The 16,670-nt window shown below is 35.9% G+C and overlaps 1 protein-coding gene across 1 annotated transcript in view; it reads right to left on the bottom strand.

Annotated features, from left to right (window-relative positions):
- LOC145991470 (nose resistant to fluoxetine protein 6-like) overlaps positions 1–16,670 on the bottom strand; it is a 47,378-nt gene that overhangs the window by 22,967 nt on the left and 7,741 nt on the right. Inside the window, exons 2-6 of the mRNA XM_083127477.1 lie at positions 9,186–9,370; positions 7,605–7,786; positions 4,095–4,291; positions 2,862–3,029; positions 1,878–1,971 (exon numbers count right to left, since the gene is read on the bottom strand). Of these exons, the coding sequence (XP_082983603.1) occupies positions 1,878–1,971; positions 2,862–3,029; positions 4,095–4,291; positions 7,605–7,786; positions 9,186–9,370 (826 nt within the window). The remainder of the gene's footprint in view (positions 1–1,877; positions 1,972–2,861; positions 3,030–4,094; positions 4,292–7,604; positions 7,787–9,185; positions 9,371–16,670) is intronic.

Raw genomic sequence — 16,670 nt, 5'->3', positions numbered from 1 at the left:
CGAAGGCAGACCTCAAGGAGAGACTTCAACATGAATGGGCCAACGTATCGCCAGTGTACACCAGAAAATTGGTAGAAAGTATGCCAAATCGTTTATCCGAGGTTTTAAAAATGAAAGGGATGCCTACCAGATACTGACATTTCTGTTCGTTGCTTTTCAAGCGTGTTTTCCTGTTTCTCCTTCCGTGTGTCCGAATAATTTTGTTTAACCCACAAAAAATGTTTGTTTTGTTTAATGAAAATATTTTACTAATATATTATATTAAACATAATTGAAGATAATTAACAGTGTGCTCATATTGTGTTTTGTTTGTTAAATAAATATTAAACATTTATCATCGTATTATATCACGACTACGTCAGTACATAGTCAGAAATCTTATCTATCCGAATAATTATGTGACTCACCGTATATACTCGCAAGTGGATGTAGAACAAATTGATATTTACATTTTGAAAGTTGTTGATTGTGTGTGTGTATGTATGTGTGTGTGTGTGTGTGTGTGTGTGTGTGTGCTCGAGAGTATAAAGTATAAAATTTCTGTGTGAGATAGAAGATTTTGTAATTGTCAGTGTTCATGGCTTAAATTAAAGCACTGCAACTGAAATGTCATTGTAAATTTTGTATGGATGTAAGTAATTGAAAATACTATTTTATAAACACGAAAATAATTTTTAACTACACGTTTATTATGTTCATTGTAATGCGCTGTAAACGATAGTAAATATTTTAGGATATAGAAGAACTACAACCACTGTTGTAATGGATTGATAAATATGTAAATCTTGCTGTTTCTGAAAAGTTTGCTTATTGATTACATTTTTCTCTCTTCCATTTAAGGTAAATTTCATAAAGTGAGAATTCAAACAACAGTCAAGAGAGGCAATTTACAACAGAGACCAGTGACTATTCTAGGACCAGTGCCTGGAGAATAGGTATGTACAAATAATTTTCAAATTTTTGATCATAAATACTTTCCTTGTTCAAGACCATGTCAATGTACCGTTGGTTTGTGAAATTCTTAGTCTCGTATACGACTTTCATATTCAATTGCCTATTGTCCACTGGCCATGGCTGAAGTCTTGTAATTCTACATGTATCTTGAACATCGTAAATTCTTTTTTCCAAGTGCTTTAACAATATTCCAATTTAAAACATTACAAAGTGAAACATATAGTTACGCTGACATTTCTCTAATTCGATTTTTTTTTAATTCATTTTTTTATGTACGTATAGTAGAATTTTTCTTTTAATTTGAGTTTGTTAAAAGTAAGTGAACACTTTTTGATGCAATGTCGGAAGGACACATGCTCTCTTCATTGGACAGTTATTTGTAAGTTGATCAGTATTACAGTTATAACAATAGGAGAAATTTATCAAAAAACAAGAGTTAGGCAATGAATCTTGTAAGTAATCTCTTGTCATATAAACTATCATTACACTGTTGGGGCGTAAGAATTGCATTAACAGCGAAATGAGAACCATTTTTTTTCTTATAAAATTCAATGTTAGGCGAACAATTGAGAAGCTTGTTCTATACATTATTAGCCAATTCAAAATTTCTTTCTTTACAAAGTTTCTCGACCTTTTCGGTTGGAGTAAGTTTCGTGGTATTTTAAAAAGCAGTTCATATTTATATATCTACTTATTTATCTTATTGTTTTTAACTCGTGTAATCTTGTGGCTTTGATTTAAAAGAACAAATGTCATATTTTGACGAAAATTATATTTCAGTGGAATTAACTCTCCGGGCGCTACTTTTCTTATGCAAAAGGAGCCAAATTGCGTGTGCAATTGTTTTCACTGTAAATTATTGTTTCAACTCATTTTTCCTTTTGAATAGTTTAAATTCACTGTTCAATATAATATAACCATACCTTATCAAGAAAAAATTGTCAACGGCGAATGTTGCACCCATCATACCCTGATATGTGGGGTCGCGCTGCAACTCCTCTTTGAGGACTTTGTTATCTGAAAAATAAATTGAACAGATATTATTTACATGCAATATGGCTCTACACATTATAATCATGAAATATGGTGACACCGAAAGCCACATATTCATCCATACACCCGGAAGAAATTTAATATACGCTATTACAATGGACGATAATAAATTTGACGTCATCACGCAGTGCACTTTGGGAAGAAACACCGTAAACTCGGGCAAAAAAATTGGCACGTGTTAAGGAAAGTGGGAAATTAGCTATATCTTGTTCGTACATATTCCTCATATGATCATGATAATCAAACCTTGAATCACTTAAGCAAAGATATATGTAACATGGACCAGGTTTTATTGGAATGAAAAGTAGGAGAGCCCGTTGGAAATCCAGGTGACAGGGTGGATAGTAGGGAGAAAAATTCACTTCGCCCGGGTGAAAATTTTATCTTGAGCCGCCCCTGATTATAGATCCAAATTGTTAATTACACATTTGCTTTGGAATACCAAAACATTTACTCAAAATTACCTAGTTTAGTGAAGGCTATCGGGTATTTTTGTTTGTTTTCTTTACGATTACAAAAGGCTTAACAAATGTGTTTTGTTATTTCAAACAAATCCGTTTTCTACAAGAATTTTGATGGATCTTTCAATCTCTTAATTAATGTTTGTAACCAGATGACTGCAATGGATTTTCTTAGAGAAAGAAACTGCGTACTTGCACATTTCATTTAGAATACTAGGGAGCATGTATTATACCTTTAAATTCCTTTTAAAATAAGGTTATTTGAAGAAATATGTAAATTTGACAGATACATCGATATGTCTATATCGGACGGTATCGATGGTGTACCAACCAATTCATCTGTCCCATCCCTAAAATCACTCACCCGACCGACCGAAAGTTTCTGTCTCTTACCTGAGTGGTTGAAGGTGATGGTGCAGACGTGGAAGGCGATGATCCACATCATGCTGAGAACTCTGACTCCGTGCAGGGGCAGGAGAGTGTCCTTGGAGACGCTTATGTCGAAGATCTTCAGGATGTTGGTCCAGACGCTGAAGGCAAGGAGGACTTCCACGAAAGTTCCTGGAATTTTTAGAATCTGTTTTAGATAAAGAAATCTAATACCGTGCCCATTCTAACATTATCCACAACGTATGTGGAAATTATTTATGCAGCTGTACGTTATTTCTTATTGCATAAGGGAAATTTCAGTTCTTTGAGAGGCAAGGCCTGCCAATCAGCTTTTCGTTGCTAACTCGAATCCCATCGCCGCTGTTATCTGACTCTCAAGAACGCTATCATTTCTATCTAGTATCTTACCAGCTGAACTTACGAGCTGAGACTACACTCACACATATATTTTTGGTCTTTCACTGAAAACAAACTCTGAATCGGTCGCACCGAAGGCGACATTGCAATTCATTTCTTTACCATTGATTTTGTTTATTTTACTTTACTTTTATGCTACTTGTGGGTAATCGCGAAGATAAGAATGAGTGATGATACGATGCAATAAATGATGAAACACTCACAAGTAACAACTATGCCCAGTCCGGGATTGGAACCCGGGATCCCTGACGTCGTAGCGCGCTGTGTTAAGCACTCTGCCACAGATGTCGGCAAGAAGCTCCTTGGACATTAACTACTTTTTTATTGTTTACAACTTAGATTGTGTCGTTGCGAACGGTTTACAAAGACTACTACAAGCAAAGAGCGATTACCACATAGACTATTGTTTTACATACAGTAAGCCCGGTTGTGTGTACTTCCTACTGTCTCTTCCACCTCATGAACTCTGAATTGCCTTTCTCTATCACAAGAAAATAACAATAGTAGAAAATATGGATCTTGCTTGCGACGAAAACGGATAGATGGGAGTCTGTTCAGTAGTTTCCATAAATGATTACTTTTGATTGTCTTGAAATCATTAGTTTCCTTTGAATTTCCGTTCAATTTTGATGAATAAAATACTTCTTTTGAAAGCAAAAACTTAATAATTTTCACGAAGTAGCCAAAAACACTAATGAAATTATGAGTTGTATATTGAAAGCAAGAACTTAATAGTCATCATGAAATAGCCAAAACAATCAACTTATGAGTTGTAGTCATTTGTTACGTGGAGCTCTTATTACGTAGAATAAATTTTACCATTCTTTGATTTTCCATTGTTGTGTTTTCCATCGAATTTCTCGATCTTCATTTCTTGTTCTTCTGGGTCCGCTCTCTGACAGCAGAGCAGCGTTGTCACGGACATTCCCAGACTCTGGGAGCTTTCTTTGGATCGCAGGTGGAGGTCCAGAACGGTTCCAATCATAAGAAGCACGAAGACTACAGCTGTCATAATTCTGAAATAGAAATATGGTCAACAAGAATGATAAATCATGCTAATAGATACGTATATTCTATTGCCGTTGTTAATCTACTGTATTTCTACTGAACAACATTATCTCTACTATGAAGAATGAGCAGCATATTCAATAGCCTTATGGTGAACAGTTGCACAAGGTGAAGTATTTCTCAATTAATTTATGAGTAAATTATATAGATACATATATACATACATACACATATACATACATATATAAATACACGCATCAGGAAAATTAACTTAGACCTATTCGTTAGTCGTAAATCGGGCAAATAGTATATTATTACTGAAAAATAATAAGTATTTTGTATCTTTAAATGTTTGTGTAAAACTCAGTGTATCATTCTCCTTTGGAAAGTACCGAAATCATGCATATTTTTGTAACATATTTGAGTACTATTAGGTAATTATTATCGTATTAAAATTGTAAATCGTTAAATTAGTATGTTGTGTAAATGTTTCTTCATCTCGATCGGTTCAATTTTATAGGTAGAATATTTTAATGTCGCCCTGTGCATCGCACTTCGCCGTGAAGGCATACAAAGGGTATGGAGGTAGGGGTCCCACATATGGCATTCTCTATGAGTTATTATGTATATGTCGTTTTTTCTGCTCATTGAGTTGAGTGAAAAATGGCCGCTGTAACATGTAGTGTTTGTAATTAATTTTAAACGGTGTCATTTCAGTGATAGGCAAGAAATTGAATGATATAAAGGGATTTCGAAACGAGTGGCGTTAGTTTAGACAGATTAAGATGATCTTATACCCTGCCGAAATTTTCAGTATTTTCTCCATCAAGCCTGTGTAAGCAAACGATATAAATTTGGTCACGATTATCGCGAGAATCAGTCGACAGAAAATATTCAAATTTTACTTGAGAACCGAGAAAGAATGTTTCCAAAGAACTGTTGTTTGATATTGTCATTTATTGCGTCGATTTCCAGACAATTAACTAAATCAGTCTTGAAATACCGTATTTTTAATTTTCCCTTGCAAGCAAATTCAATACTATAAAATACGAAAATAAGCAATAAATTATGTTGTTTATGCACTGAGTAATAGATAGTGAATTTTTCAAGACTCCTTGAATCCATATAATCAATTTCATTATGTCGGCCTCCGTGGTGGAGTGGTCCGTGTAATGCGTTACAAAGCTACAGTCCCAGGTTTGATCCCTGGGTGAGGAATGAGTGCATCCTACTGTTTATTCCTCCATCCATTCATCAATTCATCATTCATTCTCATCGTTCAGTACAATGTGTAAGAATGAGAGAGAGAGAGATAGATAGAGAGAGAGAGAGAGAGAGAGAACAACTCATAATACACAATGTGTAAGGAAGAGAGAGAGAGAGAGAGAGAGAGAGAGAGAGAGAGCAGGGGCGGCGCGTGCCTTTTCAGTCAGGCAGGGCACATTTTTCTTTTGGGTGGGGAGGGGGGGGGGCAGTTTACCTCTATATTCCTCTTTAAGGTTTTTGAGGGGAGTTCCTTGATATGGAGTAAGTAAATTGTTCGAACAATTTGGAATAAAATTAACATTCTGATCAAGATATCTCTCCAAAGAGCATTAAATACTCACTACGTAGGAATACGAAATATCAGCAACGTATGGAACAAATTACATGAATAAAAAAAAACCTCGAATATTGACGTCCGAACCCTATACTCTTGCAGTAACTAAACTTTGGGTAGATACTGGAATGATTAGAAAAATGTTACACTGCAGTTTCTCTTCCATTGTCAATGAATTGAAAGGCGTAGATATTAAAGTTTCTACATGATTCAATGTCATATTCACCAAGTATCCACTAATATCAATGACTAACTAGGAAGATGATGCAGCGTTAAGTTCAGTTACAACATTTTACATTGGCCATATACCCCCAAAAAGTTCGTTTATACTTACGAAGATATTCTGCATGTCAAGTTGCTGGAACACAGACACAATTACACAAATAAATAAACACGTACAGTAACTATAAAATGGCGAAAAACTAATTATTTCATAAGCGGCCAATACGCACAGACGGAACGCAACGCAAACTCACACACTAACTCAAATCCAAATCCGTATTACAATGGGAAGAAAGGAGGATCTTTTTGAAAATACGAGGGACTAGTTTGTGCAATAAAAAGTGTTGTCAACTTTTCAGGTCGCCGGAACAAGCACGAAGAATTCGAGGGATTTTTTTTCTATCTTATTGCTGCAGGCTGGAAGAACGAATGAACTGCCTGCCAAGCGTTGGAAACACTGAACGGTGAATGAGGCAAACATGAATGGGCAGGGCACCTCGTTCCCTGCCCAGAGACGGCTACGAATTTCGCGCTTTTCCATTGTGAGGGGACTCTCCCTTGCCGATGCTGTAAATGTTTGGATCAGTCAGTGACGTCACGTCTCCGGGGCAGAGCCGAGATTGAACTCTCTCCAACAGGACGGAGAAATATATTAACCTCGCACAGGGTGCATACCCTGTAAGTCTGGTTGCAGCAACGTAGGGGTTGAGGGAAAAAAAAATATTTACGCGTATATACCGATCGTCTCTTCAGATGAACTTTTTATGTTAAAATTGTTGTGGGGTAGTGCCCTAGTTGCCCTTTATGTAGCATCGCCACTGAGAGAGAGAGAGAGAACAACTTATAATACACAATGTGTAAGAAAGAGAGAGAGAGAACAACTTATAATACACAATGTGTAAAAAAGAGAGACAACAACTTATAATACACAATGTGTAAGAAAGAGAGAGAGAACAACTTATAATACACAATGTGTAAGAAAGAGAAAGAGAGAACAACTTATAATACACAATGTGTAAGAAAGAGAGAGAGAGAGAGAGAGAGAACAACTTATAATACACAATGTGTAAGAAAGAGAGAGACAACAACTTATAATACACAATGTGTAAGAAAGAGAGAGAGAGAACAACTTATAATACACAATGTGTAAAAAAGAGAGACAACAACTTATAATACACAATGTGTAAGAAAGAGAGAGAGAACAACTTATAATACACAATGTGTAAGAAAGAGAAAGAGAGAACAACTTATAATACACAATGTGTAAGAAAGAGAGAGAGAGAGAGAGAGAACAACTTATAATACACAATGTTTAAGAAAGAGAGAGACAACAACTTATAATACACAATGCGTAAGAAAGAGAGAGGACAACTTATAATATACAATGTGTAAGAAAGATAGAGAAAGAGAACAACTTATAATACACAATATGTAAGAAAGAGAGAGACAGCAACCTATAATACACAATGTGGAAGAAAGAGGGAGAGAGAATAACTTACACAACAACCAGGAACTTAGTTTCCTTCCATGGTGAGTAAGTGACATGTAGGACTCTTGTATCGAGCACGCTAACTTTCCTCGGCAACTGACCAGCTGCTTCCAGGGAAATTTCCGTAATCCTCTGCACATCGTATTGGCTGCAGTCTTGCGGAAGACACATACCAACATTCACGTCAGAATCCTGAAATTAAATCGACTAACTTAAGAAGTTTGCAAGTCAGTTAAGTTTAGAGTTTGATTTACAAAGAGGATAAACTGAACATACACCACTCTCTCTTTGTGTGTGTGTGTGTGTGTACCAAACTAGAAGTAACGAATTACCAACATATATCGAATTGTAACACAGAAATATAACAATATAGATATCGATTATAAGAAAAGCAGAAAAAGATTTTTAAGAAAACTGGTAAAAATACACGTTATTATTTTGTTTTTTTCAAAAAAGGAAAGTGAAGAGCGGTAGGACTAACACCTGCGATGCTGAAAGTTACAGGTGTCTTGGAATTTGTAGAAAATGGCAAAACATGTGATCTGGTTAACCCGTACCACCAGCTCTGTATGAGACGACGTCAGCTCGCTTTACCACTGGCTCAGGGACAAGTTGAACATCAAGTTGAATGCATCTGTTGGCAAGCAATCACCGAATATATTAGTTTTCTACAAGAATTTAAAGAATCCGTAGAATATTCAGCTTTGCTTCTTAAAAAGATAGAACTTGCCAAACCGGCAGCCAGAAGGAAGAAGATGTCCATAAAACAAGACTCGAGAATTACATTTTTCACAAAGAAATTTGAAACATATAATGATAAAGGAAAATGTCTTCGATCACTTTTCTGCTCCAAAGTGTGAATTTTCTGGAAAAAAATCTGAAAAGCCTTCCAACTTTTCAAAGTAAATAATTGAAAAAAATTACCATAAAGAGCTTTGAAGCTTGTAATAATATAACAAAATTTCTTCGATCAATTCGTGTATTGTATGTATTTTTTTTTCAAACCTAATAATGGGGACAAAATAAACTTTTAAACCACCAGTTGTGAACCGCAATGGTTCTACCACAGCCGTTCCATACATTTGAAACACCGCCAAAAATTGAAAATTAGTAAAATCTAGAATTATTATTTCATAATTTATTATCCTAAGTTATTATAAAATTATATTACTAAATTATTATTATTATTATTATAAAATTATATCATTAAATCATTATTATTACATAATTTATATTATTATTATTATATAGAAAATTAGTAAAAACTACACAGCTGACAGTCGTAAGCCTGGATATAGCGTGAAGGGAGTTTTGTGAACTGGTAAGTAGCAAATAACTTCCTTGCATTCAGATATGTACGCAAATTCCACGTCATCTGCCACTTCCATGCCCTGTCTTTCTTCTGCTTGTACAGATATTTTCGACATCTGTGAAAACAGTGACGCAAAAGAATGAAGCAACCAACGCCATAATACTGTAGTGTTGGAGAAGAAAAAGAACTTTAGTACGTATCCATAACCTCATTTTCTACGAGGGAAGTTGTAATAGGACTTACATATATGCAGGACCTAATGTTGCAAGTGCAACTTACATGCAGATGTGTCTCCTCCAAGAAGTCGAGGTGGACCTTGACCGAGTAGAACCTGACGGAGAAGGGAAGGGTCATGTTTCTGGAGAACCCATCGTCTCTGACGGACTCGCACAGCTGCTTCGAGCCAGCCCAGAACGAGTTTCCGTTGAAGAAAGCAGTTGGGTGGCGACCACTGGCGTCGATCACTGAAAATACAAAATGACGTTAGTAAACATTTTATCCATTACTGAAAGTATAATTAATAACAATAAGTGAACAGACTGATAAAACAAAATTAAACCCATTATTGAAAACAATTTGGATTCTCATTTTCAACCAGAGGAAGATTACACTGCAACACTTAGTAATTCTTCCGAAATAGTTTTTGAAATGGCTGTAACAGTAATTAATTACCTTAAAAGATGTTCAACAATTTGATATTATGTTACATAAGGTCTTAGAATGTGAACATTGCCTCTCCTTTATAGCCAAAATTATTTGTATTTGTATTTTTACGTCGCTTTTCTGTCACTAATCGTGGAGATGAAGTTGAGTGCTGATTAGATCAAATTGGGAAGAGAAGTCATAAAGAGCACCCATGCGCAGGAAAGGACTTGAACCCAGGAAATTGAGTAAAGAGAACGAAGGTCGACCACTTAGCTATCTCGGCGAACGACTCTGCGAAAAGACGAAAGAACAGAAAGGAAAATGAATAAGCGAAGAAAGAGATAGACACAAAACTGGAGGAATGAGGGACCACAAGAGAGAGAGAGAGACAGAGTGAGACAGGAGTATACAAAGAAAAGAGAGAAACAAATTTAGAAAAAAACACGGCTGCAAAGAGTGAGGAGAGAAAAGAGCAGACAAGGAGAGAAAGGAAGAGACATAACAGCAGAGCTAAGCAAAAGGGAAGTATGACATTTATAGTATCAGTAATGGGTACATAAAGCCTCCCTGATGGCGTAGTGGTAATGTCATGGCCTTGTAATCAAGGGGTCCAGGTTTCGATACCAGGTGGAGGCACATAGTAGTTCGGATCCTCTATAAACTGTAGGTGCAGTCCCAGTTAGCCTATCTGTTTATAAGAGTGGACTTAAAACAAAAACTCGAATTCGGATACATGAAGGACGACATGTATGATGTATGCCACCTCAGTGGCCGTGCGTGTTCAATAAAGTCCCTTTGTGAGTGTCCCTTCATCAATGCACGTAATTTACTTATTTATTTATTTAATTGGAACACAGCAGGCGCATGCCCAATTACAGTGTTCAATATGGGATGACACCATTACATAAACAAGATCATAACTAAGATAATTAACAAGAAATGAATGACGTAATATACTTTCTAAGACCAATTGTGAAAAGAATTTAATTATTACATTCCCCTCCACCATTTCATCCCCATCGTCGCCATTAGCAAAAAATAGCAGTAAAATTATGTGAACTAACAAAAACATTAAGCGTTGTGTCCTTCAAAATAATTGCCTTGCAAATACAAAAGAATAAAACAATTGTTATTACAGTAAAACCACATAAAAGACATATGAATGACGTAATATACTTTCTACATTTAAGACCAATTGTGAAAAGAATTTAATTATTACATTCCCCTCCATCATTTCATCCCCATCGTCGCCATAAGCCAAAAGTAGCAGAAAAATTATGTGAACTAACAAAAACATTAAGCGTTGTGTCCTTCAAAATAATTGCCTTGCAAATACAAAAGAATAAAACAATTGTTATTACAGTAAAATCTGTCTATCCCGGAACATGATGGTTCCGAGCAAACTTTTCCGTCTTAACAGTTTCCCTTCTTATACAGGGTTGACTTTAAATACAGTATAAAGCGCTGCAGGAAATAATGGAAAGACAGATTTACATTTCGCATTACTTATAATGTAGAGTACTAATGCATGTACGTACATGAATAAAAATGCGATACATTCATCAATTTCATCATATCATCACTCATCCCCATCTTCGCAAATTAGCCAAAAGTGGCACAAAAAGCAAAGTAAAATGGACACTCACTAACATCCATGCCCATGCCAGGGTTCGAACCCGGGAGTCCTGGCGTCGTAGCGCGATCTGCATAGATTGAAAGATTGAAAGATGGAATAAGAGAGGTGAAGAAAGATTGAGATAAAAGTGAAGAAAAAAGAAAGAAAGAAAGAGAGATAACAAGAAAAATAGAAAGATGACGATAGAACAGAGGAGAAATAGACAAAGAAAGGTGGAAAAAGAGGGTAAGAAATGAAAGAAAGAAACGGAATCGTAACAGCTATGAGTATTGTAGCGCATTCTTCCATATCGACAATGTTACCGATAAGCGAGTGGCAACAGAGGCGTGTTCAACTTACAGTATTGCATTGGTTTCTTGCGAACGAAAAAAAAATAAAGGACGAAATTTCCGTCTTACTGAGAATAAAAACATCTCGGTGGTCTTTAAATGGTGTTGCGTTTCCGCGTTAAGGAGGTTTCCGCCTTAAGCAGGCCATTTTCAGGTATAAAATCGGTTCGTTCGGGACTTTCTTTCCGTATTTACAGGTTTCCTTCTTATAGGTTCCGGGATATGCAGTTTTTACTGTATAATTATGAATACGATTTTGTAATTATATGTTTGATATCTTTCACTTGTAGGCAGTGCTCTTTTCGTAAAAAAGAGATAGTAATCTAATTATGTACACAAAGATATATCTTTCTAACACACAACCCAGTGTTGTATTCTTAGCATTTGGTTAAGAGTAGTGTGATGAGCGCAATCATTTGATAGTTCTGCATGAAAAATACAGTAAGCGTACTTATGTCAAAAACAATATCTGAAATAATATGTATATTACAAATCTATAGAGCATACAATCATTGTAAGAAAAACTTCCATTTCTGTGCGTTTCTTGCCTTGATTTTTATGAACCATTGTACACACAGAAGCATTTTTGTCATACCGTATCCCCAACTCAATACTTCTGTTCTTCATGAAACTTTTGTTTTCTAAGCATGCATTTTGCGTAACTTATGTGCACAACTACCTATGTACTGTATTAGTTCCTCATATTAATTAATCTAATCTACATCCATCGAGTATATTCGTAGGAGCAGAAACGGTTTCAGCATGTGAGTGTATAAAATGGAAAAACAAAACTGAAGATTTTTCTGCTTTCTTACTGCCTATTAAGAAAATTGTCAACCGAGGGTAAAAAAGCATTTTGTTGAGATTATACATTTATCGAATACTGTTTCAATTGTTTGTTTATAGATTACGCAAAAGACAAACTTCTGTGGATATTTAAAAGAAAGTTATCAAGAGGTTACAACATTTGCAGATCTCAATCGGTATCTAATTATTGAATTTGAAAACGACTTGAGAAATGTGAGTGCGATATCACAAGAAGTAAACATGTTTGGATTCCAAAGGAATGATCTGGAAGAAACTTTTGTTGGTGATTGGATCCGGTGAAGATTGGAGGGCAAGATACATCCAAAATTTGTGCCTTACAGGTATTTTACCTACCTGGTTGTTTCTGAAAGGTAAAAATTGTGTACATAAGTTGAAATCTAATATGACAAGAACGTGACTGAAAAACATATAGGCCTAAATGTAGACCGACCTCCGCAATAAGGAAATATGATGTATAGTTTATGGATATTTATATTTTGATGAAGTATGTGTTCCAACGAATTATTTCTAGTAGTTTATTTAAACAGTGTTAATGTTGAACCTTGCTAATCAGCTTGTTGAATAACATTTACTATTGATTTACATCAATGCCCAACTTTCTCCTGGAAGTCACAAAAATATCCTGATTGTCACGATTGAAACTTTTTCTCAAAACGAGTTATATCACGTAAAGAGGTCGTTTCACCCCCATGCGATTCTCTTCCAATAAGAGGCAGTTAAAAGCAGCGAATGTGCTTTTAAAGTGAAGATATTAATTATTATTGATTTAAATTACGACCTTTTTAGTTTATTTCAATATTTTTATTGAATGTTTAAATTTGACACGATGTTTAAGGGTGTGGTTTGAAGCTTTTAACTTACAACTGGCACTCTACAGAAAGTTTAATGGAAGTATATCTCCCCTTTCTTCATATACCAGCACACTTACTAAAAATAAAAGTGAGAGATAAAAGAAAAAAATCCTGATGGGTCAAAAAATTATGACGAAAATTGACTACCAAAAATATGAGGATATAACCCCTCTTTCCCTTTTATGCTATGAAAATTCCGCTCCTTCGTTGCGCTCCCTCCTTGGTGAACATCTTGTGGTCAGCCTTGACAGTAATTTTTCTATCTCGTCGCAATTAAACTAGAGAATTGTATAAAACGACACTTTTATCAGCTGATGGTACGTGTGATGCACTAAAAATGCATTAATTGGGAAGATCAGACAAGATCAGTTCAAAGATAACCAAATTACACATTTAGCTGAGTATATTGATGCATTAAGAGTGAAATTATCTTTGAAATGGTCTTATCTGACCTTCCCAATTGATGCATTTTTAGTGCATCACACCTAACATTAGTTGATAAAAGTGTCGTTTGATAAATTTTTTTGTGTATTTTGACACACCAAAAAGTGCATCATTTGCAGTTTATGCACTTTAATGTGTTATTGGAGTCAACATATATGTGTCAATGGACACGTTTTGGGTTCTGTGTGTACCCTCTGAAAATTTTGGGACTACAACACTGCCTAGAGACATGAAGCGCCCAATTCAAGCATTGGAAAAAGAAATCTGGATACGAAATAAATTGCAGTGCTGTAGTACGACAAGGCAACAATGACAAATCGTTACTTTTATGTAATTGTTGACGAAACAGAACTCGATGACAAGGAAGAGGAAACAGGTCGTACCCAGTATGCAGATTGATCAAGAAAGCCGAAGCGTCATGAGCCTGTTAATGAACAAGTTGTAATGTATTGAAATGAGTACCACGCAGGTCTCTTCAAGTTATTTCAGACCGAAGTAATTGTCGCATTTCTATTCCCCACGCTCCTCAATTGCATAATATTTCCCTGTGCGTACGGTTTTATACGTTCGAGTCTTTGAAAAGTCAGAGTTCATTGTTAGAACTAGACACCAATTCCCAGTGGCCTTGCCTTTTTTATATATATAAATAACCAACACATTCAAGTGAAACATAACATTGATTACAGAGACTAACTACAAGGAAATCCAATTGAAATTGTCTCAAGAGAAAAGAAACTACTTTTGCACCATTCGGTCATAGTTGCATCCAAGGATGACATATTTACATCATGCTTTAAACGTTAAAAACACGTCTATGATTTGTAGTTTTTTCTAAAAAACAAACTAAAAACAATTATTTGTATAGCATTCTCACGAATCATTTTTTTTGTTCGTATGTTGTTAATATGATTTATTTCATTTTCCACGGCACGGCACATCACAGCGTGCCCACTGTGGGGAAAGAGTTGGCATTGGTCAATCTGGAAGTAGTTGGAACTCTCCCGAATAGCATGCATGAGAGAATTATTTTTAAACGTAAATAGCTATTTTAACAAGTTAGTTATGTCAAAAATACAACCAGGAATACAGTGTCTTTCATGTAATGATTGAGAGATTCCATATCACACTTTTCTTAGGAAATTTCTTGATTTGATTTCGTTTCATTGTTTCTTGTTCTTGATTAAAATACTGTTTAAACATAACAGACACTTTAATAGTACCCAGGGCCGGATTAAGGTGGGTGCTATTGATGCTGCAGCATTAGGCCCATTCCTGAAATAGGTCCAGATGAAAACAGACGAGAATTTTCCGAAAGCTGAACAGTTTTCTTTTCCTATATTAACCTGAAAATAAATCTTAGAATGAAATTTGGAGCCCCAGTTTCGGACGCCTAGACACAGCGTTACTTATTATACAGTTACTATTATTCTTTGCGCTGTGACGTAATTATAACGTCGTTGTGTTTATTGTTCACCGAAGATTTCAAGCATCAGGCCCAATTTCCTGATAGTACTTAATCTATTGAACTTGAGTGACACGAAATCTATCAAGGTGTGAGAACATTAGGTACAACCGGTTATAAAACGGAGAAGTCAGGGTCAGAAGAGTTCAAGTAGATCCTACTAACACCAGCTTTGTTATACGCCCATCAAGCTTGTATTACTCTATCTTTCCATCCCGATCCACTCTGCCGCTGTGGCTTCGTTAAGCTTAGGAACCGATAAGATGTGTTTTCCCACCCTTCAACATGTTGTTTTTTTCCTCACATCAATATTCTAGTGAAGTCTATGAAATGCACGACACAGTCCAGGTTTACAAGCTTGCTTGGATTATCCTCAGGACTTCCCTCCGCATTGTTCTTGTAGTCTTCTTTTTCTTTTCTATTACGTTTCCGGTACTTGTGAAAAGGCCAGTATATGAAACAATTGCGACGCCATCAAAGGTAAGGTAAAGTTCCACGTGCATCGTGCCATTAAGGCACATTTAGGTAGGGTCACACACAATCTCGATCTCGGCCATTTTCTAGGTAATGTGATCAACACCCCCCCCCAAGCGTTGCCCCCAGATACCCATTTATGCGGGGACATGAGGGGAAACTCTGACCTTAGATCACCCACTCCGAGAATAGGCCCAGAATTCCAGCTCCAACGAAAGAAAGTAAAAGAAAGCCCTACCAAGGTCCATCAGTTTGGGAAAGTAAATTTATATTTTATTAGTTAAAGGATAGCATTTCTTTTCACGTCACATAGAAATAGGATAAGTCAGTGAGAACCGGGTAGTGGGATCCAACCTAAATGCAGTGCCATTGGGAAAAATATGGACTCTTTATTTTTACATTTTTTATTAGAATAGAATTTAGAATTGTTGATAAACCCTCCGTCCTCCTTAAAACATAATTTCATTAAAGATAATGTATTTCAAGTAATGTAAAGGTGTAATATCAATGTGTTTTAAATAATTATGACCACGAGGTGTAATGCTACATGGCAAATCAGTTCGTAGTGTACGCCTTGAAATCATTGCATGCATACATTATAGTTACAGCTATAAACATAAAACAGAATGTTTCTCTAGTGGTGGCAACACTGTTTGAACTTCAAGTCATGCAGCTTGAATGAATGAATGGATAAATTAATTAAAATTTTTGGGTGCGTCGCCACTTGAGGCCATTTTGCACTCTTCAATGTACGCGGGGAAATGTCCCCTTACCTAACATTCTGACTTTAAAGAAATTAAAACAAATTATGTAAAATGGCCCTTGGGAGAAATTGAAAGTGCAAGGTTGTAAAGGGACCTGCAGAAGACAAACACAACACATAAAAAAGTCAGAAGGTACTAAAAGTTTCCATCAGCTCTTCTCAAAACAATAAAAACACGTGATAAAACAACGTTGTCATCGCTCAACAGGGGTGACAAACGGGTGGGAAAATTGACGGTCTGTCGAAGGAAAGCAATAATATGTCCATTCAACAAGAATATGCTGAACACTTAAAACAACATTACAAGCACGACACATCGGAGGGTCCAGCCC

The sequence above is a fragment of the Lepisma saccharinum genome, chromosome 8 (assembly GCF_977018435.1).
Source record: "Lepisma saccharinum chromosome 8, izLepSacc3.1, whole genome shotgun sequence".
NCBI classification, from domain to species: domain Eukaryota; kingdom Metazoa; phylum Arthropoda; class Insecta; order Zygentoma; family Lepismatidae; genus Lepisma; species Lepisma saccharinum.
Note: the sequence above shows the minus strand (reverse complement) of the source record. Positions and strands in the feature narration are given on the sequence as shown.